Raw genomic sequence first — 24,365 nt, 5'->3', positions numbered from 1 at the left:
TGCTATGAAGACTTTAGATTCTATAGATAAAACTTTGCATGTTTCCTGACACTTTGCAGACACCAGGTAAGTGGCAGGCCACACTACAATTCTTGTTATGAAATGAGTGATTGCTAGATCCGTGGGAAAACCAGAACAAATCAATGTGCATAGGTGATGTGTCAGAGCGCTGGTGGGATCCAAGAGGGGAAGGGGTCGCAGCTGGTGACCACTGAGTTCAGTTTGATCCTGGGTACAAAGAGGAAAAGCTGCTGCTAGAAGCTGGACAGTGTGGGGAGTGTGTCCTCCTGTGTAGGAGGGTGATTTCTCTAGGGCAAGGCCCTCATGCACACATTTGATGGTGATGTCATATAGGGAGGGTTGGGAGGGTACAGGTCAGGGCCACTGGCTTCTCAGCTTAAGCTTCAGCCCTTGAGTCATGTCTCTCCCCCGGGGCCTTTTCCTATGCATATGTGTGCACGGCAGCTTCAACTGGAATTTTGTTCTTCTCTTCTCTACCCTCAGAGGGTAACAACATTGAGCTCACAGAGATTGGGGCTTTGTTGCTTCCTTTTAAAAATGATGGGTTTTCTCTAACCTACACGGTGGCACAGTGCTCATTTTGATATTAAAATGTTTTTCCCCTCCCAAAGTTTTGAATCAAATTTGTGATTCGGGAAGATGGGTGACATTTATCCTGTGGCTTTGCCCTCGGGGTTACATGTGCTCCAGTCTGAGAAGCATGGAACTTGCCTGCAACAAAGTATCATGCAGCCATTATATTATGATTCTGTGGATGAATATTTAATAACAGGGAAAGAGAGTTTGGAAGTCGGGAGTGTGAAAGGCGAAGTTATACACAGTGCCATCTTATTGGCCTTAAGCCGTAAGAAAAAAAAAATGTGCTCAGGAGAAGACAGAGCATGCCTGATGAGGAGGGGACAGTGTTGCACACAGATGGCATGACGGTCTGATGCACAGTACGTGTAAACAGCAGTCTTTGTATACCTATTGAGAAAGGGTGCTGGTGTGTAGCCCTGCTGGCCTAGAACGCTCTGTGTAGACCAGGCTGGCCTTGAACTCGCAGGGATGCACTTGCCTCTGCCTCCCAAGTGCTTAGATCAAAGTCATGTGTCACCATGTCAGTCATGGGGGGAGGAGAGGGAGAGGACAGGTGATTTTATTTACATATCTTAAATTCCTGTCTGTCTGTCTGTCTATCTATCTATCATCTATCTCTATCTATCATCCATCTATCTATCTATCTATCTATCTATCTATCTATCTATCTATATCTATCTATATCTATCTATCTATCTATCTATCTTTCTATCTATCTATCTATCTATCTATCTATCTAACCATCCATCCATGTATCTATCTATCTATCTGTTTATCCATCTATCTATCTATCATCTATTTATCATCTATCTATATCTATCTATCTATCTATCATCTATCTATCAATCATCTATTTGTATTATCTGTCTATCTGTCTATCATTTATCATCTATCTGTCTATCTGTCTATCTATCTATCTATCTATCTATCTATCTATCTACCTACCTACCTACCTACCTACCTACCTACCTACCTACCTATCTACCTTCTGGCAACATACTTGAAGCAAGTAAGATATTCTTAAAAAGAAATAACAATTCTGAGGTCAGGTCTGATGGATCCTCGTTAGTACTCTCAAGTTTCAGACTCCGACTCCATCCATACTTAGAAGTGTGGGATATAGAGAGTGCCAGTATACAGAGCTCTGCACCTAACATAACAGCAACTCAGAGGGCTGGCAAGCCCTTCTGAGAACCTGTGGCCATTACATTTGCACATAGGAGATGGCAGACTAACCGTGTGTATATGATAGGGCCCTGAGTGGAGATCTCGGAGACAAAGGTGGTGGTTCTACACATTATTTTCCCTCTGAGACAGAGTCTCATGTCTTACCAGTTGGCTGCAAACTTAGGGTCTGGCTGAGGATGAACTTGAACTGCTAATCCTCCTGCTTCTACCTCTCAAGTGCTGGGGTGATAGACGTGTGCCACTGCACCTGGTTTTGTGTGATGCTGGGATCAAGTCCAGGTCTTTGTGCATGCTAAGGGGGCATTCTGTTAGCTGGACCATATAACTTTAGCTCAAGGCTCTGCATTTAAAGAAAAAGTCTCTGGGGGTTCTGATGAACCAAATGATGAGATTTACCAGGTACCAGGCTGATAGACATCAGAGCAGAGTTTATGTAGAGTCATTTTCTGGAGCCTTAGATGACTCAGTGTGTTAAGGTCCTTGCTACACAACTTGGTAACCTGGGTTTGATCCCTGGAACCTACATAAAGGTGGAAGGAGAGAATCAATTTGATGAAGTTGTCCTCTGATCTTCACATGTGTCATGGCATGCGTGACTCCCTCCCCCCCCAATCTTTCTGGACATCTGGACTCTGCAGGTACCACATGCATGAATGTTAATATGTATACAGAGCCACACACATATGCATAAAATAAAACATAAAATATTTTTACATTAAAAATTATTTTCTGGACAGAAATGATCAGATGGAATACACCATCGTACACACACTGTATTGCTCATATAATCCATAGACCTCCAATTAAGACGCTCCGATTTCCACCGGTGGGTAGTGGGGATCCCTGATAGAAAGCGGTAGAAATCGCAGATATGGAGAACTGTGCTGGGATCCCATCCCTGACTTTAGCTTCTGCTCATCTGTGTGTGAATCCAGTGCATACTTATTTACATGCCAAGAGCTTGACCACGAGGGCTCACTTCCCTGCCATCCAGTAAGGGTTTGCTGTGTATCTACTTTGCCAAGAACTGGGCCAGGCTCTGGGAATTTAGCAGTGAACAAGCAGTCCTGCCCATGAAGATGCGTGGGTCCTGGCCCATTAGTCCTCTTGGCTCTTGTCCGTCTTCTAGAGATAATGCCACTCCTTATCCCCACTGCCTTCCCTTTCACTCACTATCATGTTCTGGGAAAGGTGACATCACCTCCCTGGGCTGGCTGTGCTGTTCCCAAAGTAGTTGCACTGGCCTCTCTGTGACAGATGCTATCATTAAGCCCCATTTGTCAGGGAGAGGCAGATGCCTGTATGGAGGGTTAGCTTCAGTAGTTCACAGAAAGGTAGCTGCTTTGCTATACGTGAAACCGCCACTCAGAGGCTTTGATATTAGGTTCTTGACAGGCCTTAGATTTGAACCCAAGGCTTCCTGACACTAGGGGATGGTTTCTTTTTGCCATATGACTTCTTAGGAAAGGTCGCTGCAGCACAGGTAGGGAGGAGGATAGTGAGAGCTTGGAGGCCCTAGCCATGTAGGAACCTCGAACCCTGTCAGCTGTCCTGCGCATGACATTTGGCAGATGGATCCTGGGGTACTGAGTGGTTGGAGGGACGGAGAAGAGCGACTGAGAGGCAGGATCAGTAACCCAGGGGAAACGTCTGAGATTCAGGGTAAAGAGTGAAGGCAAATAGGCTTCAGGTGTCATCTGGAGCATTCGAGGACACGCTGATCCCTCTCTTGTACCTCTCAAATCACACCACTCAGTTCTGCAGTTCTGCTGCCCGGGGGGCTGGTGCAGTGGAGCTGGAGAGAGCCACGGAGGCTCCCCAGTGACTCATCTGTCTGCTTCCAGCAGCAGCCCACCCTAACTGGAGCTGAAGTCTGGCTCAGCCTGCTCCTGTTCCTGTGTGGAAGGAGATTGTCCCATTCAGGTTTTCTTCTTTCTCAGAGTGGCCAGGAGTGACCGCCCAGCCAAGGGCGGGCTACCGTTCACAGGAGACCGTTGGCCACCTGGGCATGGCACTTAGTCCTGTTCAGGTTTCCAAAGCCATTGACTATCCAGGCAGGGGCAATTCAAGGGAGGGATATCTGGCTCGACCTGCTAATTTCTCTAAAAAGACTGAGGGACAACTTGGGGACATGACTTGCCTAAGGTCAATAGGTAGCCAAGTGGCAAAACATGGGGGGTGTCTGCTACCCCAAGCATTATCAGCAACCCTCCTCCACCCCTTTAAGATAGTATTTCCTATAGTCCAAGCTGGCTTTGAACTCTTCATGTAGTCAAGGATGATCGTTGACTCCTGACCTTCCTGTCCTCACTTCCTGAATTCTGGGATTACAGGTGGGAGCCACCATGCTGAGCTTCTGGGAACAGACTGAGTGTTTACCACAAGCTGGTGCAGCTCCCAGAGCTTTATGAGTATTGCCTCTCGGCCCCTCTTAACAACTTAGGAAATAGAGTGACATGTGCATGTGCGTGTGCGTGTGCGTGTGCGTGTGCGCGTGTGTGTGTGTGTGTGTGTGTGTGTGTGTGTGTGTGTGTATACACTCATACATGCCAATGCCAGCCAGTAGGGTTCTAGGAGCACCAGGAATACTGGTAAAAAAAAAAATTCCGGCTCCTCTCTGCAAAGGAATGGGCAGTAGATGGAGGATTCTGGGAAAGCATCCTGGCTCCTGACATCTCCTCTGCCCCATCAGTCCTGCTAGCCAGTGAACACTAAGACTGAGAAATCCACAGACGGTGAAGCAGGACTACCAGTGCCTGGGGAGGGAGCAAGTCTATGCTGGACAGTAAGCTGGCTGACGGCAGGGCCTACGTCTTGCATTTGTGTGTACTGTGTAGATGCGAGGCCAACCTCTGGTGTTCCTCAGGCGCTGTCTATCTTCTTTTAGTCTAGATTGTTTGGCCAGTGAGCTCCCTGGATCCTCCCATCTCTTCTTCTCCCAGGAGTGGGGTAGTGGTAGATTATGAGCACACGATGCCATACTTCTTTAAAGTTTGTTTTTGTGATGCTAGGGATCCAAATTCAGGTCTTTGTACTTACACAACAAGCATTTTCCAGAGTGAGCCATCTCTCCAGCCCCACCACCCACATCCTATTCATCTCTCTGCTTCTTCAGCAGGCAGGATGGGGTAGAACAGGAAAACTATTTTTGGCCTGAGAAGATTCTGGACCAGAATGCAGGTGCTCACCATTCTCAGCCCCGTGACTTGGGCAAGGTGTGAAACCCCTCTGTGGTTGTTTGAACAAGAGTAAATCCCCCACCGTCCCTTCATCAATAGGTGGGGTCTCTGCCCCCATCCCAGGCAGAAGGGATGCCACGTGCAGGATTTCCAGGCTGGGGATGGACATCCTATGGGTGCTTGCTGGCTTCTTGTAGGAAATTTGGCTACCCGTGGAGAGAGACTTCACTGACCTCTTTACAAGCATTGACTGAGTCCTCCAATGGCTGCATGGCAGAGGTAATGGGACTGTTCTATTACAGTTCAGAAAGAAGAAAGATGCCCCAAGAAGGGACCTCCCTAAAGCCATTGCATGAGTGGAAGGTTCAGGACCCAGACCCAGGAGGCCTGGTGCCAGCATCAGTCCTCCTATCCTGGTTCTGTTTACCACCCTAGGCTGCTGCTGCTGCTGCTGCATTTGCCTCTCCAGGACACAGAGGGCAGGTTTGGACCAGGCTTCCCTAGGCACAGTCAATCAGACTTAGTGGGCAGGCTTTTCTAGTTAGGAGGCTCTTAAAGTAGGACTGGGGCCATGATGGAGAGAGGGATTTGGAGGTCAAAGGTATACACTGCTTAGTCTGCAGTGGGCACACGGGTTGATCACTGCTCACAGACAGTGGAGAGTCTGCTCTTTGGAAGAGGGTCTGATGGGAGACTCAAGGCAGGCAGACTCCCAGGGAACTTGAAGTAGCCCTAGGGCCAAAGCCAGTCTTCTTGTAATGGCTAGAAGCCTAAAGATTTAAAGTCCTACGATTGAGAGAGAGAGACCTAGCTTTGTCATTTGCTACATGTATGACCCCGGATAAGCACAGTGGCTGAGTGACAATCCTCTAGAAAACGGCTGTACACACTCTATCTCATAGGACTTTTAGGCTACCACGAGGTAAAAACACACAAATGCTCAGCCTGGCACCTAACAGATCACGAATGCTCCGTAGATGGTAGCTAGAGGTAAGCGATGAAGTGGGCGAGAGGTGGGGTAGGGAGGTGGGCTGAGGTAAGGACATCCTGTTCGTCAACCAGCTGGGCCTCCGGGAGGACAATGAGTGCCCCACCTGGATGTGGGCTGGGGCTTTGAGACTGCTGGCTGAGAGCTGGGGTCAGAATGGTCCTGGAGGGGGTGGGGGGGGGGGGTTCAGGGAAACAGGGAGGCTTTGTCTCTGCTGGTTAATTAAATCCAGAATGCTAACACCCTCTCAAAACAAAATGCAACTCAAGTACGCTTTGCACAGGATATAATGGAATGGTTCCGTGTGAAACTGCAAACAGCTCTGCAGCTGCTCACAAAGGCCCAGTACTCCATGCTTCTCTGGAGTGGAGGCTCCAAACTATGAGGGTGAAAAGCTCCAGTGAGACTCTATGGCTGCATTCTCTGTGCCAGCCACCATGCTGAGAACCAAAGGAACAAACACCACAACCCCTGGGGTGATGGGTACCAGGGACCCCCATTGGACCTAAGACCTAAGCAGGAAGACACATGGAAGATGAGGTTTCTTATTTGACCTTCTCATTCCCTGATAAGGAAATGAAGGTCCAGAGTATGAGAGTCTTTCTGTTTTATTTTTGAGCCAGGGTCCTATATAAGCCTAAGAGTGGTCTTGAGCTAACCATGTAGCTGAGAACGACCTTGAACTCTGGTCCTTGACCTTGAACTACCTCATGAGTGTTGGGATTACAGGTGTGCACCGCCACACCTTGGTTCTGAGGGCTGTCCCTCAATTCTCTCACACTGCTCCTTCCTTAGCGAGAGATAACAAAGAGATGCTGTATGGGGCATCCTGAGAGACTGTGCCCGAAGCCTCACAGCAGTGGCAGGCCACGGGCTAGCTTGGAGTTCTTCGGCAGTCTTGGCTAAATGACCTCAGAAATCCAAGCCCACGGCGGTCTATTGCTTTTATCTTAGGATAAAGAACAAACATCCTGACCGTGGCCAGTGGGAATGGTCCAGCACGCCCTGGCTCTTCTGCATTTCCTTAGGCTCCACCTGCAATGCCTGCCTCCAGCTTGTCTGTTGAACTGGTCGGAAACCAGAGGGCGTGCTCCAAAACATGAAGCTCAAAGAAAAGTCTACACAGTCTCTGAGTACTCTAGTCTGCTTTACACTGCTGTGATAAACACTATGGCCAAAAGCAGCTCGAGGAGGAGAGGGTTTATTTCATTTTACAGCTTACAGTCCACTGTGGAGGGAGGCCAAGGCAGGAACCTGGAGGCACAAGCTGAGGTAGGTTTCACAGGCGCTGTATCGGGGCATCCTGAAGGACCGGTACTGGCTATTGCTGCTGCTTATTAGCTTGCTCCTGTGACTGGCTTACTTCTGCTTTTTTATATAGTCTAGGACTACCTGCCTGGGGTGGTACCACCTACAGTGGGCTGGGTCCTTCCACAATAATCACTGATCACACCACTCTACCGATTTGCCTACAGACAATCTGATGGAGACCGTCTCTCAATTGAGATTTCCTCTTCTCAGATGACTGGCTCTGGATTGTGTCAAGTTGACAAAAAAGCAGACAGATATACAGACAGACAGGCAGACAGACAGACAAAACCAAACCTTCGCAGTGAGGGAGGAGATGCAGCTGTGTGCCCATAACAAGCGGAATGTACAGGGACATAAAGAGAGCATTTGCATCCGTTAGGAACAAAATATCAAGACAAGCATGACACTGTGCTGGAGCTTAGAACCACGTATAATACCGACGAACAAACTGAGATCCAACCCAAGGCAGGAACACTTGACTTAGGAAGGAGTTACTGCCGAAGAAACTCACTACAAGTTGAAAACATCCTAAGTAGGCATGCTTTCATTCCACTAGGCCTGACAAAAGCAAGCTTAGCAATCAGGCAGAGTCTCCGTGATTTACTCTGCTGATCGGACTGACCAGAAGCCTCAGTTCACCGTTCAAGGACAGCATCCTTGAGGGAACACTCTATGGCGCTAGCATAGAGAAGATCAAAATTCAAAGTTCTGTTTCTACTGCTTCACCTTCAAGTCAGAGAGAACTTTAATTCCAACCGTTGGAGGACACGGACTGTCTATTCAATATACACAATTTAAAAATAGAGTATGAAGTGTTGAAATTATTCAGCAAGGGCAGGCATCAGAATGAACGTTAAACATGTGAACTATGTTTAGAGGGCACAGCAGAGAAAAGGAAGCAAGTTCAGGAAGCCAGACCGGGGCATCATGTGGATCACTGAAGAAGCATGGCCCACAGTGCTGGAAACTCTCATTACCCTCCCCACCTCTAAGGAAACCAGAAACCAAACCACTGAACTAGAAATTGGTCCTGTGTCTAAAAAGAAAGGCAGGACAGATGGGGCCTTTGTTCTGTCTCCTAAAGCTGGGGGAGCTGGAGAGAGATCCTGCTTGGGAATCAACACCTCCCAGTAGGAAAGGCTCATGGATCTGGTTGCAGCGTAGATGATGGCCAAGGAGCCTCTGAGTCTCCCTTTACCTGAGTGGGCTCATCAGCGTGACCTTGGAGTCCTTTTGTAGGTTTTCTACAAGGAAACAGGATGCCATAGTTTGTTTTTTTTTTTGCCAGCTGTCTCTACAGAGGTCTCATAGAATTAACCAGACCCCATGAGGATTCATGGGCTTGGGTAAGTCCTAGGTTTGGGGTCTTCCAACAAAGCAAGCAGGGGTAGGGGTTACCCCCAATCTACACACACTACTGTTTAATTAGCGTTTTGGAATGGTTCATTGGTGCATCCTAAGACTACGTCTCTTTGGATTATCAAGATTTAACTAAGCTAAAAGATGGACATTTTATATTCATATTTTAAGGTCGATGACACACTAGCCCATATATACAATTATATAGAATTTAACTTGCAAATTGAACATTGAAAGATATAAAAAAGGAAGCATACTGAAACATTCTAGTGGGTTGAAAGGAAGCTGGATAGAGGGTGATGTATTAAGCTTTATTAAAAGCTTTTCGAATTTAATTATTCATCTTTTAAGCAATATAGCAGACAGCCCCCAAGGTGGCCTTCAAGGATCCTGCCTCCTGGTATTCATAACCCTGTGCAGTTTCTTCCACATGGTAACCATGTTAGGCTCTGTGGCCAAAAGCACACAGCAGAAGTGAGGGCATGTCACTTCTATGATTAGGTTAGAAGAGGCTGTGACTTCCATCTGGGGCGCTTTCTCCCACGTGGCAGGCTCTCTGGAGTCACCCACACTGGGGGAATCAATGTCCTTATTGGGTCGCTGTGGAAGGGTCGATTGGAGAGGAACCAAGACCAACAGGCTGCAAGGATAGAAGGCATGTTAACAGCTGGGGGTGAATTTAGGTAAAGCAGATGTTGGGCCTCTGTTAAGTTTTGAGATTGGCCAACATTTTGAGATGTTCTGAAAGGCTAAGCCAGAACCATAAGCCCTTTAAATCATCCCAGGGCTCCTGAATTAAAAACACAGTAAGATAATGAATGTTGGGGTTGGGGATTTAGCTCAGTGGTAGAGCGCTTGCCTAGCAAGTGCAAGGCCCTGGGTTCGGTCCCCAGCTCTGGAAAAAAAAAAGGATAATGAATGTTTTAAGCTGTAAAGATTTTGGAAACTTCTGCCACAAAATTTGCCTAACACAGGCAGCCCTACCCCTTTTTGAGATGACAACATGCTGGACTTACATCCTCTTGGCTGGGTGTGGCTATGGTGAGTGTGACTATGGTGGGCCTTGCTGCTGGGCTCTAGGACCATTGGTGTGGCTGGTAGAGGGTAGAACTGGGCTATGTGGACAGAAGATGTGAAATTCCAAATGGCCTTTTTGTGATGGAGAAATGGTCTTTTAAAAAATTATGTTTTTAATTAATTAAGTACCCTTTTTTTGAGTGTATGTTTGCCAGAGCATATGTACGGGAGTCAGAGGACACCTTGCAGGAGTGGTCTCTCTTTCTACCATGTAGTTCCCAGGGATTGAATTTAGGTCATGAGATTGGCAGAGAGCACCTTAACCTGACAATCTAATTTGCTGGATCAGAGATGGCCTGTTTTAAGCAAGGCGATAGTCAACTGGAATTTGGCAAAAAAGGACAATCTTTCTTAACATTCAGAGCCAGCCACAGCCTAAGTGGGGGTGGGCAGATGTTTAGAGCTGTGTTATGATTTGATCAGGATCCCAAACTTTCAAAGGAAGAGCCCAGATTCATATCCGGGTCTGAATCTAACAATCAGAGAACAGGTAAAGTGAATAGACTCTGCTTTACAAGCTCCGCAGCCACACCAGCTCACTGTGGCTTCAAAACTGCTGCAGGAAGACCAGGTTCCCCATTCCCTAGTGCAGGAGAGTGACCTGAGGCCTGGGGTGGTACAGGGTCTCATAGCTCCTGGCCCAGCTATGAGAGTGATGCCCAGCATCTGGGCAGATGTGCTCAGCACTGCCATCACACACTCTTGGTTTGGCCTCGTGTTTGAAGAACTCTGCTTTTCTCTTTTACTAGGTACCCCTCTCACAAGTGAGGGGTCCATGAGGCCAAGAAGACATTCGTTTCCCCTTTCCTACCCAAATCCAAAGGATCTCTGTATGTGCTGGCCTGAGTCTGGTTCTCTCTTCTTGTCTCCTGATGAGCAACAAACTGCCGTGTGCACCTCTACTTTGCAGAAGGTGCGTTTGGAGCTCAGATGCGTGGGCCAGACCGACCCTGCGCATGAGTATGTGTGAGCATCCTTGCAGGGATGGAGCCTGCTGGGCTAGGTTTGGTTTTCTCCAAACCTTGAATCTTAATGCAGAATGCCAAGGAGTCATAATTATCTCCTGCCTTAACTTACGAACCCGGCTTTCCAACTCCTTACCTTATAGTCTAGGTAGAAGGATGCAAAAGATTACATTTCAAAAGTTATTGGCACTCTTTCCAAGTTGAAATTATTTTGATGTAGCACACAGTGGCCTTACGGGTTTTGGGGATGAGTCTGCATACAGCCATGTTCTTTACAGGTAGGGAGAAAAGCCAAAGACTTAAGCTGTGCAGAAGTGCGTAGTTGAAGTGAGGAAAGGCTTGGAAAAACAATGGGGTGGGAAATGGGAGAAAGGAGTTGATATTTAAGAAAGAAACGAGTGTAAGGGGAGCAGAGGAGGTGATGAACAATGCTATGGCCGACCAAGGTGGTGTAGATTCCTGGACTTGGTCCATCAAGAGGAATCATGTTTCTTCCTTTACATGAGTCTGGGCTCAGAGTACGGCTAGTTTGGATCAGTAAATCAAAGAAATACTATAGTTTCTGAGGCTTAGGATAGGAAGCTTCAATTTCCACCCTCTTGGAGACTGTAAGGAGTCTTAGAAGTCAGCTGCTACATGAGAAGTCCGTGTCCTCATGACTACCATGCTGTGAGGTAACCCAAGCTAACGAAAGAGAGAATGAAGCCACGTGGCAGAGAGTGAGGCACCAGGTGCATAAGAAAAGTCTTCTTGGACATCGCTTCCTGCTCAGCAGCAGGGGAAGACAGCCCAGTGGATTACCTCAGCTAATGTGGAACAGAAGGCTCTTGAACGATCCTTTGGCTTTTGAGCAGGGGAGATGGTCTCTGTTTGAAGTCACTAAGTTTTGAGACGGTTTAGAAGGCAGGGATAGCTAACTAAAACAGATGCTGAGATCTGTAAAGAGGAAATAAGAGGAGGTTGGACAGGCACATTTTATGAGGAGGTTATAAAGAATATATTGAGAGCTACGGTGGCTCGACACTGAACAAAAAAGGAGACCCTCTGTCCCCACACATCTTGGGAATGTGACGAATTCTCACCTATCTCAGTGGGCTTTGGCATCAGTCTCTGTGGAGGCAGCATCTGCTGAGACTCTTTTTAGTGTCTCTGCAGATCCAGGTAACTCCCTATGAGATCATAGTCTCGTCCACCCCTGTGAAGGAAACGGAACAGAGGTTGTCCTCTTGCCGATGCTGGTCCCTTTCCTACCTGACTTTACAAGCAACGATACTCTTGTCTGAGGCTTTTTAGCTCTGTGAACTCTCAGGCCTCTGGTGGACAGTCATGGAAGCTATGTTGCTGAAATACTGGCCATAACTTGAAGTTTGAGCTCTGGAGCAGGCTTATAAAAGAAAGATTTTTTTTTTGTTTATGTTCCATATCCTGGAAGAACCACCATCATTATTAGCTACTATTTACAGAGTACCGTGCAAAAAACATTTTCAATCTATTAAGTCATTAATTACCTTCACCTTATATCTTCTATCTATCACCATCTGTAGTTTAGAGAATAGAATTTTGGAGCCAAATCAGATGATTTATTTAAGGCTATGGCGTCAGTGAGTGGCACAGCTGAAACATGAACCCAGGTCTGTCTACCTCCCCAGAGCACTTTGGAGCTCAGTCTCTTGGGTTCCTGCTCTCATTTCTGTCTTGGTGTCAGGAAATAGTTAAGCTCTACCACTGCTGAGTAGTGGATACCTGGCCAGGGCCTCTTCTCCAGGCAATGGCATTATAAAATGTCACTCCATTAGTATCTTAGTACATTCTAACAGTGTTTTGTTTATAATGGCTCAAAGGCTCAAGTCCCTAAATGCATTAGAAGTCCTAAATGAAAACGGAAGCATCAATCTAATAAATCAATCTAATAAAGAAATAAAAACCATCAGAATGGGGTTAGGGGTCACGGCAGAGTTAGGATAACCAAGCCTTCATTAATACAGGCCTCAATCTCCTCTATTCCATAAAGTGGCACCCAGGATAAGCTACTGCTTCTTGTTGAGACCAAGATGGATTCCCTGGCTGCAGACGATAATCCACTGAACATTGGTCAGTCTACATATAGAGTACTGTGCCTAGTGCTAGGCTGGGACCTGCCTTCAAGTTATAAAGACTAAAGATGGAAGCAGGACTCATATCTACCAGCCAAAGAAGTCATCTCTGTCCCTACCCAAAGGACAAGTTCTAAGCCTTTCTCTATTCACTTGAAACCTTGTATAAACTTAGTTGAACATCAAACACTTAACTCTTGGGGTAGCTGGGATGGTCATGACTCTCTAGTCAGCTCTAGGGCCTCTCTGGGGTACCTTGGTCTTAAGAGCAACATCATTCTTAGATGTGGAACTTGCATTTCCTCTCAATCTTCTAGGGCAATAATTCACAAGGTCCAGGTGCCCAGGCACCTACCTGGTGTCCATATTCTCTTCTCAGGCAGTACTCTAATAATGAGGTCTTCAGAGTTCCCTTCTACCATGACCTGATGCCTACAGGGTTTTCCCCTCAGGAGCATCATGTTGACGGTACATACTGATTGAGGTGAGCTGTGGACCATGATTGGTTATACAGGGTGATGGGCCTATATGCACCCTTGCAGTAAGAGATTGACTGGCAGGCTGTATACCGTTAGAGGCCTCACTCGTGATCCAGCCTCAGTTCTTGTAAATCTTAGGAGTCAGCTTGCCCATGAGTCTGCCTGTTGGAGGCACTGAAAACAAGACTTAGTGATGTCACTTGATTGCATGGCCTGCGAGTCACCCGAGTCAGCGTTCTCTACCTCCTGTGTACCCTAAGGAAGTAGTTGGATTTGAGGCAGGGCCATGGCAATGCTGGCTGGGGGAAGGAACTGAGGGCCCAGCATCAGCAGTGTTATTTGCTTTCATGCAAATGGGAACACCTACACGCTCAAGAGCGGGGAGTGTGGGTTTGCACGTACCGATGCGTTTGGGTGACTGCGAGCAAGAAAAGCGAGACTCAAGGGGAGTGGAAGAGTGGAGAGTGACCACGTGAAGAGGAGTGTGTGTGTGTGTGTGTGTGTGTGTGTGTGTGTGTGTGTAAGAAAAGACACCTGCATAAGCATAGAGTGACAGATCTACACCAAGTGCCAACCGTGGTCCCTGAAACCAAGAGTGGCCAAATGTCTGGAAAAGGACAGGGGATGCAGGGGAAGGAGTGTGTGTTCTGATCTTTATTTACATATATGGGGGTCATGGTGCAGTCCCAGGAGAGACTGAGAGAGTGAGGGAGCTGTTGTGTCTTTCAGTTGTCAGGGAGCTTGTATGGTGACTCGAAGGCATACGTCACTGCGGAGCTAAGGGGGCTGAGCATGCGAGAGGAAGGAGACATGGCAGGTGTGTGTCCTCCAGAGGTGCATGTCCACCCCCACAGGGCCCTGTGAGTCTGAGGCGGGCCACGTGCTTGGGTGACTGTGTGGGCCTGTGCGTGAGCATGCGGCTGTGTTAAATGAGAAGAAACACAAGCGTGTGAGCGCACGTGGAAGTCACCCTGGAGGGTGTGAGCAGCCTACCCACCCACTTTGAAGGCAGCTGTGGGCTTCCTGGATTGCTGGTGATGTCTAAAGACAACTTCACTCCAGGGAGCATTATCTAAGAGGTCTATATGACCTGCCACATGCTGGCTCTGGTCCGGGTGACCAAGGCTCTGAGTGTTCGCCATGTCACTCCACTCTGAAGTTTGTGTGGGAATGGATGAGTCACCCGGCCTGGCTGGCCCTCACTCTGCCTGTATCTTGCCCAGCAGGGAAGGCAGTAGGGAGGGAGAGAGACTACTTAGGGCTGTATTCTTATACCATCGCTATCATTACGCGATCGCTCACAGTGTCTGTGGGCGCTTCCCGAGGCCCAGCACCCCAGTGCTCTTGGCCTCTGTGTGTTCATCTGTTTTATGTCCAGGTTGCCATCTAGGTCAGCAAATCTGGATGACCAGCCTTTGTGGCAATATATTTCACATCAGGATCAGGGCCAGTCAGCATGCTCAACCACTTCCGGTGCTTTCCCACCTCCCTCTGCTTAGCTTTCATCTTTTTCTACGGCCACTTCCACTCTTTGTCCGTGGTCCACCCCTCCTTATTTGCTGTCTATTTCCCGTTTACAGCGAATGCTTATGAATGATCTCAGCTCTCTGTTAATTCACCGAGCCACCCGGCAATCCTGTATGGCATCGAAGAGTAATCTTTTTAAAATGTTTCATTAAAAAATTATTTTATGCGCATTGCTATCTGGCCTATCATGTAGGTCTCTGTGAGGGTGTTGGGTCCCCTGGAGTTGATGGCTATGAGTTGCCATGTGGGGGCTGGGAAATGACTGCGGCTCCCCTGGAAGAGCAGCCAGTGCTCTTAGCTGCTGAGCCATCTCTTTAGCGCGCAGAGATTAATCTTGATACTTTATAGACAGCAGATCCAGGAAGGTGAAGTTATGCTCTCTCTGATGAGTGACTGCTCCAGATTTATGACCAGAATCCCACTCCTTCTCCTTTAAATGAATTTATTTGATGTATATGAGTTTTTGTTTGCATGTATGTCTATACACTACACGCCTGCAGAATTCATGGAGTAACTGGAGGTACAGATGGTTGTGAGCCTCCATGTGGTTGCTGGGAATTGAACCTGGACCCTCTGGAAGAGCAGCCATCCAGTGCTCTTAACAGATTAATCATCTCTCCGGACCTGAGGCCCCACTCTTAGGACATAATAAAGTCTTCAGGGGTAGATGCTCTCTCAGTTTAGCTTTCTATTGGATCTCCTGAAACTATTACAGCATCAGTCACATGTCGGTGCTCAGTTAGTGGTGGATAGATGAAGACGCAGCTGAATAAATGCCGGGCGTGGAGGACACAGAAGTGAGACAGAGTGGGCCTTGCCTTGAAGAGGTCATGGTCCCCAAAAGAGAAATAATCATTACAATACCATATCTGTCTGGCATCATGGATGTCTAGGGGGCACACACCTTCCTGGCCCTCGGCAGATAGGGCTTTCCAGAAGCAGGACACAAAGGGAGACAGGCACAGTGACACTGCCTAAGTCCTCCCTGGGAACAAACATCCCTTCACTCACTCTCACTCGGTCTACAGACAACACTGACTCTATGGAGGCAATGGAGGTAGACCAGGGCAGTGGTGAGGTCGTTGACTCAGGAATTCCCTTACCAAGCATCAACCAGCTGAGGGAATTTGGGGAGAAAGCCCAATTTCTCTGGGCCTGGGTCCTGCCATGTGTAAGGTGGGGGCAGTAAACGATACCAACTTCCTGAGTATTGCATAAGGCAGGCACTGTGCCAGCTTCAATGGAGATGACTAATCTCCTCTTCCATTCCACATTGTTTGCCGGCTCTGGGGGAGGAGAGTTAGAATTAAACATATTGTGCTTCTTACTGTAACCTCTCTCTGCTGTGGCTTTGTCCCATTTTCCAGAATTGGGCCGGCACAGAACTTGTCTATGAACCTTCATTAAGGTAGGGACCATGTTTCATCTACCACTATGTCCCAGCACCCAATCCAGTACCTGAGGCATGGTAGGTACTCAGAAAGGAAGTGAACCAAAGAGTGGGTCACATCTATTTACTTCCCCAGGACCTTTGTGAAGATGAATATTCATGTTGCTGTCCTTTCTATTTTCAGATGATGGACTGGAGGCAGGTCCAGCAAGGTTAAATGGTTCGCCCATAAATACACAGCCTGTAAATAGCATAGCCAGACTCAAATGCCAAGCCCCATGCTCTTCCCTTCACACTGTGCTCCTCCCTGGGTTCCTATACATTATGTCCTACTTTCCGTGGATATTTTCTGGCCAGTGGGGTCATCTCTGGTTGTAGAATCATCTCTAAATTCTATGACTCATATCTGAATCACAGAAGTGTTTAATAGTTGAAAGAGACTCTGATGTCACGGAGATCTCCCACCCACTGTGGAAATTTCCTCTCCATTGCTTATCTTCCAGCACTTGATTGCCTCCAGTGATGGGACACTCATTTCCCTCCTCTGGAATCATCAGTTCTACCTCAGGACCACCCTGAAAGTCAGGAAGCTAAGTTCTCCATCCCGTGGGGCCAGATCTTTCATGCCTATATGTTGGGCTTATGCCATCACGATAAACTGTGCAGGATGGATCTGCTACCCCCTTTCACCCCAGTACACAGCGGCCCTTCAGCTTTCATATTCCTTCAGACAATTCTTTCTTTCCAACGAGCTCCTCTGGTCCCCACCAGGATGTCTTTTATGAGCTGCATCTAACTAGGAGATCATGGTAGGCAATGGTGCCCCTACAGGATAAAGGCAAACTGCACTAAAGGCTCAGGCTGCTAGAAGAGCTTCAGGGACATGGGGACGGGTGGCATCGGATGCTGTCATTGATTATTTTGAAGCCACCACTTCAGAGTCATATCTGTTTCTTTTCAACGCCAATCTTAAATGTCACATGAAGACTGCGTTTCAGAGCTTCTTACTTTGCCTGATCACGAGGTTTCTCAGAAAAACCACAGGTTTGAGGCTTCAAAGTTAGAATTCGAAAGGCTAATTTTGAAACAAACATTTGGGCGGAGGATATGAAAACATAGGCTGTGTGACAAAGGTATGGCAAGTTTTCATCGGTTTCGCCTGCCTTTATTTTCTAACATTGCCGCAACGGACAACTTGTTATGAGAAAAATAATTAAAACATATAAAAAGAAAATAAAACCACCTTCGCTGTCTTCTCTACTCCTTTCCTTCGAATGCAGTTTATCTTGACCAGGGATCTGGTCTCCAACTGGTGGGCCATGCTGCCACCCTGTGGGCACAGTACCCTGGCTGTCTCCATGGTGACAGCCACGACTGGGGTTCGAACGGACAGGCAGACTCACATCTGTGGTCACCTGCACTCCAGAGGCAGTTCTGATTCCTAGCCAGGCTTCTCTGCAGGACTGACAGGCAGCTCTGCGAGCTGCTTGGCCACCCTCAGCTCAGACCACATCATCTAGTTTAAAATGTTCTCCATCGCTCCTGAGGCCTTCGCTGACACATCACTGGTCAGCAGCTCTCTCTCTCCGTGCCAGGCTCCCTGGCCTGCTCTCTTCCTTTCTACCTCTAAGCACGTCTTCAACTGTCTGCTCTTCCTCCCAGAGGAGACAGAACTGCCCAAAATGACACTAAGTCAGAAAGACACCCAGAGTGTGAGCAACAAATCCCCATCTAGACAGAGATCTTGAAACAGCAAGTTCACAGCCAAGTGGTACCCTCTTCCCCAAGTCTGAGTTCTTGAGCCATAGGAGCGCAGAGGACACTTACCCAACAGCCTCTCACTACAGCACATGTCCAGGGTCCCTCCCTTGGAGTCATCAGCAGCCTGGCTCTCTCTCTCACTCCTGCAATGGGAGGGAAATTGTCAGGGGAAGTTGGTGGTCCAGGATTGAGCCCCAGTCTTTAGCAAAGATAAAAAACTGCCTCCCTCAGTATTCCTTTGATACTTCACCTCATCAGAGGGACCCAAGGGAAAGAACAGACTTTCTGGTCAAGCTGTAGAAGAGGGGCAGGGCTTCACAAGTGCCTCCTGTATAATACCACACCACCACCACCACCACCACCACCACCACCACCACCACCACCACCACCACCACCACCACCACCATCACCACATCACCACCACCACCACCATCATCACCACCACCACCACCCTCACCACCACCATCATCACCATCACCACCACCAGCACCACCACCACCACCACCACCACCACCACCACCACCACCACCACCACCACCATCACCACCACCACCACCACCACCACTACCACCACCACCACCATCACCATCATCACCACCACCATTACCACCATTATCACTACCACCTCCTCTTCCACAAAAGATAGGTTCACCTTTTAGACTCTGAAACAGAGTCCTCACCAAAACCCCAGGAAATGCTGTTCATCAAACAAAGCTTAACAGATTATGTGACTTGCCCAAGGCCTCATCAGAGTGAAGCTGGGTTTGAAGTTACTCGAAGAACTCCAAGCTAATGCTCTTACCACTGTGCCATTCTGTCTCCTGATTCCTTTGTTAGTGATGATGATGATGACGACGACAACGACGATGATGATGATGTGCACATTTGACTGCTAAAGTAGGGGCCAGGGGAATTGGGGTTGAGAAGTCTCTGAATCCTGAACTTGCTTTACTATAAGAGCACCCCTAGATAGAAGATACCCTGAGTCAGTGGACGATGATGTGAGGCAGAAAGATAACCAAGGTATCTGGATGGGGACCCACAAGTGACTCACACCTGCTTTCACACCCCAGCCACATTCAGAATAGCTCAGCTCTGCATGCATGCAGTGGACTCTATAAATAAGCTTCCTAGAAAATGACTAATTTCATAGTCAGAAAAGCAGAAAGAGTAGCACCCAACACTGTGGAGCAAAACGGAACAAGGTTTGGTTCTGCCCTGTGCTGGACTCCAGCCCCTGCCCCTTTAGAGCTGCGTGTCTAGGCTATGGCAGGAGTTGGGTCAGCTTTCCAAAAACAAGATGGTCCATTCACACAGCATGGAGAAGCCCTGCCTCTGTATTGCCTTTCTCTTTGCCCACCAGGAGCAGAAATAGCAGCATGGAATGGATTGCTGTGGGCAACCCTTTCCTCTTCCACCTCTGTCCGTTGAGCAGCATTTGTGAAAACTCGCCTGTATCACCTCACTCAGTGGCTTCCCACTGTGGCACCTAGAAGCAGAGAGCCGGAGAGATGATGGGGTGCCTTCAGCGAGTATTTGCTGAGCAACCCCTGAGAGCAAGCCCTCTGGCAGCCCACTGCAGTGCTGAGCGAGCCAGGGCCCTTCCCATCTGACCAAAGAGCTGGAGGTGCTAACGTGATTGTGTCATGGCATCCATCTCATTAACTGATGCCTGCAAATAGGTTCCATTCAAGGGGAGAGTTGCACTCAAGTTTGTGGGAGGAGGAAGTGTCCTCCAAAGGGAAGGCTGAAGCTACTTCTTAAAGCATATCTCTATGTAGATGACAGGCTGCCAGTGTGAGGACTTGGCAGTACAGATGTTTTACTTGGGACACAGACTGGAAGGAGTCTGGTTAGAAGAATGAGAGAGCAGGTGAGACTTCACCCAGAAGTCATGAGCCCTGCCTCTTGGATGGGGAGTCCTTCCTGCATGTGGCTGTGTGGCTTCCTTGTACTGAGAAGTAGTAGCACAAGACTCCCAGAGCCAGCCTGGGTTCAGAAAGTCTGCAGCAGGACCGGGTGGAGCTAGCAGTATAGATGTAAGGAAGGATTCAGCAGGTGGCATCTGGCCATAGAGTCTGCATAGCATAGAATTGAATGTTTATTTAGATTGTTTGCTATGCAGCCCAGGTTGGTCTTGAACTCCCGATCTTCCTACCTCTGCCCTTGAATGGTGGGACTGCAGGCATGTGCTACCACACCTGGATGAAACCCATCACTGTATACTGAATAAACTCACGCCATCTAATTCCAGCATTACCTGGTTACAGCATGTTTTTACTCCCCAAAGGAAACCCCATGTATCTATTAAGGAGACATATTCCATCACCTCTGATTTTATTTATGTTTCCATGGCCAATTCTGGATGTTTCATGGAAGTAGAATCATACATGGAGACTTCCATGTTTTGTCCCTTTCACTTAGCATAATGTCTTCAGGGTGCATCCAAGTTGCTAACCATTACCAGCCGGTACTTTATTCTTTTTTATGGGTGAATAACTTCCCACTGTATGGACAGACAACATTGCATTGTCCACTAAGCTGATGGACATGTGGACTGGCACTGCCTTTTGGCTTTTGTAAATGGCACTACTATGACCAGTGCTGCTATTATCCCCACACACTTACGACTTTGGGCCATCACTTCCTTGTCCTGGGCCTGGTCCTCATCTATAAGATGGTCATATGCAAAGCTTCTCACAGCCTGGATATCATCATCACCTTTAACTGTCTCTTCATGTCTGTGTCCATAATTACATAGTTACACACCCATCCTGAACCCCTTGCCCAACTTCTAGCAGCCCATGGCTGATGTTGCTGACACAAATAGCTGAGATGAGTTGGAGGAAGTTAAAGGACAATTGTCCAAGGACAATGGGGAGTGTGTTTGTTTGTACTACTCCTCTGCCTAGGTGTAGGTGGGTAGGTGCTATGGAGGGCATCCTGGAATAGGTGCTGTCTTTGTGCAGTGCTTATGAAGAGAAAGAGAACATACTTGGTGAGGCAGGCAGAGGAGCCTGAGCATGCACCCATCTTAGGTGATATGGGGGACATGGAAGGAGGAAACTTAGCTGGGAGGGACCATGATACCCAAGTGTGAAGTTGGGGGAATCAAAACAGACTTGTGCTTTACTGTGGACTTCCTGCTTGCTCTCTCAGACCTCTCAGCATGCCTCCTCAACCACAAAGTTCTTCACTGTCTCAAGATCTTATCCCCTATTTCTATTTGCCAAATGGAACTGTTCTCACTTCTGTGCCCAGGTTCGCACTGTTCCTCAACCTGCAATGTTCTTTCCAACTTCTGCCACATCCTACTCTTCCTGTGTATTCTTCTCAGTCATCACCTTTTTCATAGAGTGTTTCATAATTTCCTGGGAAGAATCAAACAAACCCTCCAGGCTTCCCCATACCCACCTCATGCTTCTCTTGTTGCTTACTTTGTTTTGACGCTTCTTAGTGATTTATACACCTACTTCCCCATCCACTTCAGTGATGTGGGAGCATCCTTCTCCCCTCCACCCCTAATGCATTCCAGACACCTAGTCTTGTTCCTGAGCCTTTGACGGACTTTAAAGGTCAAAAATAGGGTAGTGTCCAGTTCCCAGGTGGCTTTGGGGTTTAGCTAGGAGCTTCTCAACATGAGGAGAATGGCTAGGTAGACCACCATGCAGGCCTGTTATCAGCAAGGTTAGCATGCAGGGGCAGAGGATAATTCATCTTGATGGAAAAGAAATGGTCAGGCTGGTCACATTGTGCAAATGAGTCACTAGTCACAGAATATGCAGGTTCAGTGCCCTCCAGGGACCACACACAAATACTCACTCACCTAATTCCCTCAAACTTCATTCCCAAGGTATCCAGGTGGGGAAGGGTGCCATCTGGGGCCAGGACTGGGAGTTTTCCTCAGCAAAAAGCAAACTGTAGACGTAAAGAAAAAGTGGCCAGCTTCAGAACATCAAGTTGGGGGAAACTGAGGCACAGAGAAGCAACTCAGGTTACACAGTGTTTGCAGGCAGTTCACCAAATCCTGGCTTACCTACCCCTTTGCCTAGTGCCCTGCCAGCCTCTTTTCACAGGAAGGATCCCTGAAGTGGAACTCAGTGGCCCATCATGCCTGTGTCATGCCCCAAGGCTCCTAATAAGACTCTTTTCCGTCTGGGTTATAAAGTGCTTCTGTTGTTGGCAGCCAACGAGCCCAGAATGATGCGTGCAGCAAACTCAGGGAACAGACAGGCTCTGCTCCCAGGACTCCCAATGCCTACCTAGTTCATGCTATTTCCATCCTACCAAGCTGCCTACCCTCCTGGCCCATCTGTTCACTGTCCAGCCATCTGTGCCCTCGTCTGAGCGGACCATGAACTTGAGAGTGCTCTGAATCTCAAAGAAGGGGCCTGGCTGTTCTCTGGTGGAGATACTCAAACGAATGACTCCCTTTCCATCCTGCTCTGTGGGTAGCATTATGGAGCATGCGACTACCTGAGACCCAAGGAAGGGAGGAAGGGAGGGGCCGAACAAGTCAAGCTAAGGGACTTAGCAACCCAGCTTTGTATCTTTTGAGTGAGTCTGACACAGGGACTGCCCATCCATTTCTTCAACGTGTGTTTACTGCAAACAGCTACGGTGTGCAAACCATACAAATGCAACGGGCCATAAGCGTCTTTTGCAAGTAGGAAAAAAGCCAGGCCAGTGAAGGGGTAATGTCTGATAGGAAATGTTCAGAGTGCCCTTGAGTACTATCGAGGACCAAACAAGGTAGAGGAGTCATAAGATTGATGGAGGAGTGGGAGTGTATGGCCTCGGGGTGGAAATGCTGTCCAGGTAGAGGGAGGGCATGTGGAGTGGAGTGCAGAAACGGATATCATCTGACAGGTGTCAGAAGGGAGGGTGGAGTGGGGCAGGATGATTTGTTGAGATGGGAACTGGTGCTGTTTCCTCCTCATTTTCCTTCTCCTCCTTCTTGCTTCCAGAGAGGCAAGGCAGACATGTCCTAGTTACCTGGGGAAGGTTTGGTCATAGATCCCAAAGCCATGCTCCTTGAAAAGCTGTCCTTTATGATTTTGTGTCTTGGGGAAGGTGGAGACCCTTAAGATGGAATCTCCTGGACAAGGAGGTGGGTAATGAGGATGTGGAGAGCCGTCTTCAGGCCAAGAAAGATGACACTGCCATCCCCTACCCAGCGTGTGTATGGGTGGACATACGCTGTGTGTCGGGGTGGGTATTATCCTCTCTTTCTACCGTGTGGGTTCCATGTATCAAACTCAGGTTGTCAGGTCTGGTAGCAAGCACCCTTATTTGCTAAGCCATCTCACTGGCCCCTAAGTTCTAGCTTACTCTTTAGTTCCCCAGGGGCTATCATACCACCTAATACAACAGCAGATGCCCAGAAAACCTGCAAGTGACCAACAAAGATACAATGTGGAGAAAAATGGTGGTGGTGGTGAAGGCAATTGTGTAAACAATGCTAATACATGAAAAAGGGCCAGCGTGTGCTTCTGAAAGGATACAAGGCTTGGAATGCTGCCTGGTGTAGCTCCACCATGAATGGGATATCCAAGGACTGTGTCCATCTTTGGAGACAATGGAAAAGTGTTGTCAAGCCTGAAGGTGTCTGTGGTTTGGGCCAGTGACTCTTCTTGCTTCCCACTATGGTTAGACAGGTACAGCAGACATACAGAGGTTCTCTGCTGGCCTTGGCTACCACACAGGAACTGAGCAATAGAGGCCAACTGTGTAAGCAATGTGGAGAGACATCACGGGCTCATGTACATGGCTAAGGCATCTTGTTCTGACCCCGTCTTTAGGGTGAGGATCCATGAGACTCACTGTGACCCTGCTCGGGATCTGTGGACACTGTTTACTCCATCCTGCTCTTCAAAATCTCTAACTTCTGTTTCTCATGGTAGGTTTATGTGGATGGAAATCAGGAGGAGGAGGTGCCCAGAGGAGGGAGGGAGATGGGTAGATTTAGTCTTGTTCTTTCACCGCTCCATGTACAGGGAGGGAGTGGACAGTGACACAGTTCCGGGCACTATCCTGAGCACCATCCATGTGGGAGGTGCTTGCCCTCCCAACAGGACTAGAAGGAATTGACTGTTACTTCAATTTTCTAGAGAAGAGAGTGGAGATTTTTGTCATATGAAGTGACCTGTCCAAAGCCAACCATAGTTACAGATCTGCCCCTATTATCTACATTCTGCACCTTTCTTCTCCACCTTCCAGTCTTTGGAATAAACCACATTCAGAGATAGAATGGTGTCACACTCTAGCAGGCGCTGGGTACTTTTGATGGAAGCTATCCACACAGACAGATGAAGAAGCATAGGATAGTCCCTACTTTACAGAGGAGGATACTAAGGTTTGTGGGTACAGTGGTTCTTCTGGGTTTATAGCGTGAACCCATGAAGGAGCTAGAGAGTGATTCCTGTGCCTGCTTCCATCCCAGTCCTGT

General features: G+C 48.0%; 1 protein-coding gene across 1 annotated transcript in view; it reads right to left on the bottom strand.

Annotated features, from left to right (window-relative positions):
* Positions 1-24,365, bottom strand: part of Ptpn5 (protein tyrosine phosphatase non-receptor type 5) — a 56,967-nt gene that overhangs the window by 17,863 nt on the left and 14,739 nt on the right. Inside the window, exons 2-3 of the mRNA XM_032893563.1 lie at positions 21,744-21,835; positions 17,984-18,060 (exon numbers count right to left, since the gene is read on the bottom strand). Of these exons, the coding sequence (XP_032749454.1) occupies positions 17,984-18,060; positions 21,744-21,763 (97 nt within the window). The 5' untranslated portion in view covers positions 21,764-21,835. The remainder of the gene's footprint in view (positions 1-17,983; positions 18,061-21,743; positions 21,836-24,365) is intronic.

The sequence above is a fragment of the Rattus rattus genome, chromosome 2 (genome assembly GCF_011064425.1).
Source record: "Rattus rattus isolate New Zealand chromosome 2, Rrattus_CSIRO_v1, whole genome shotgun sequence".
In the NCBI taxonomy this organism is placed as follows: domain Eukaryota; kingdom Metazoa; phylum Chordata; class Mammalia; order Rodentia; family Muridae; genus Rattus; species Rattus rattus.
The sequence above is the reverse complement of the archived record's forward strand: the minus strand, read 5'-3'. Positions and strand labels throughout refer to the sequence as shown.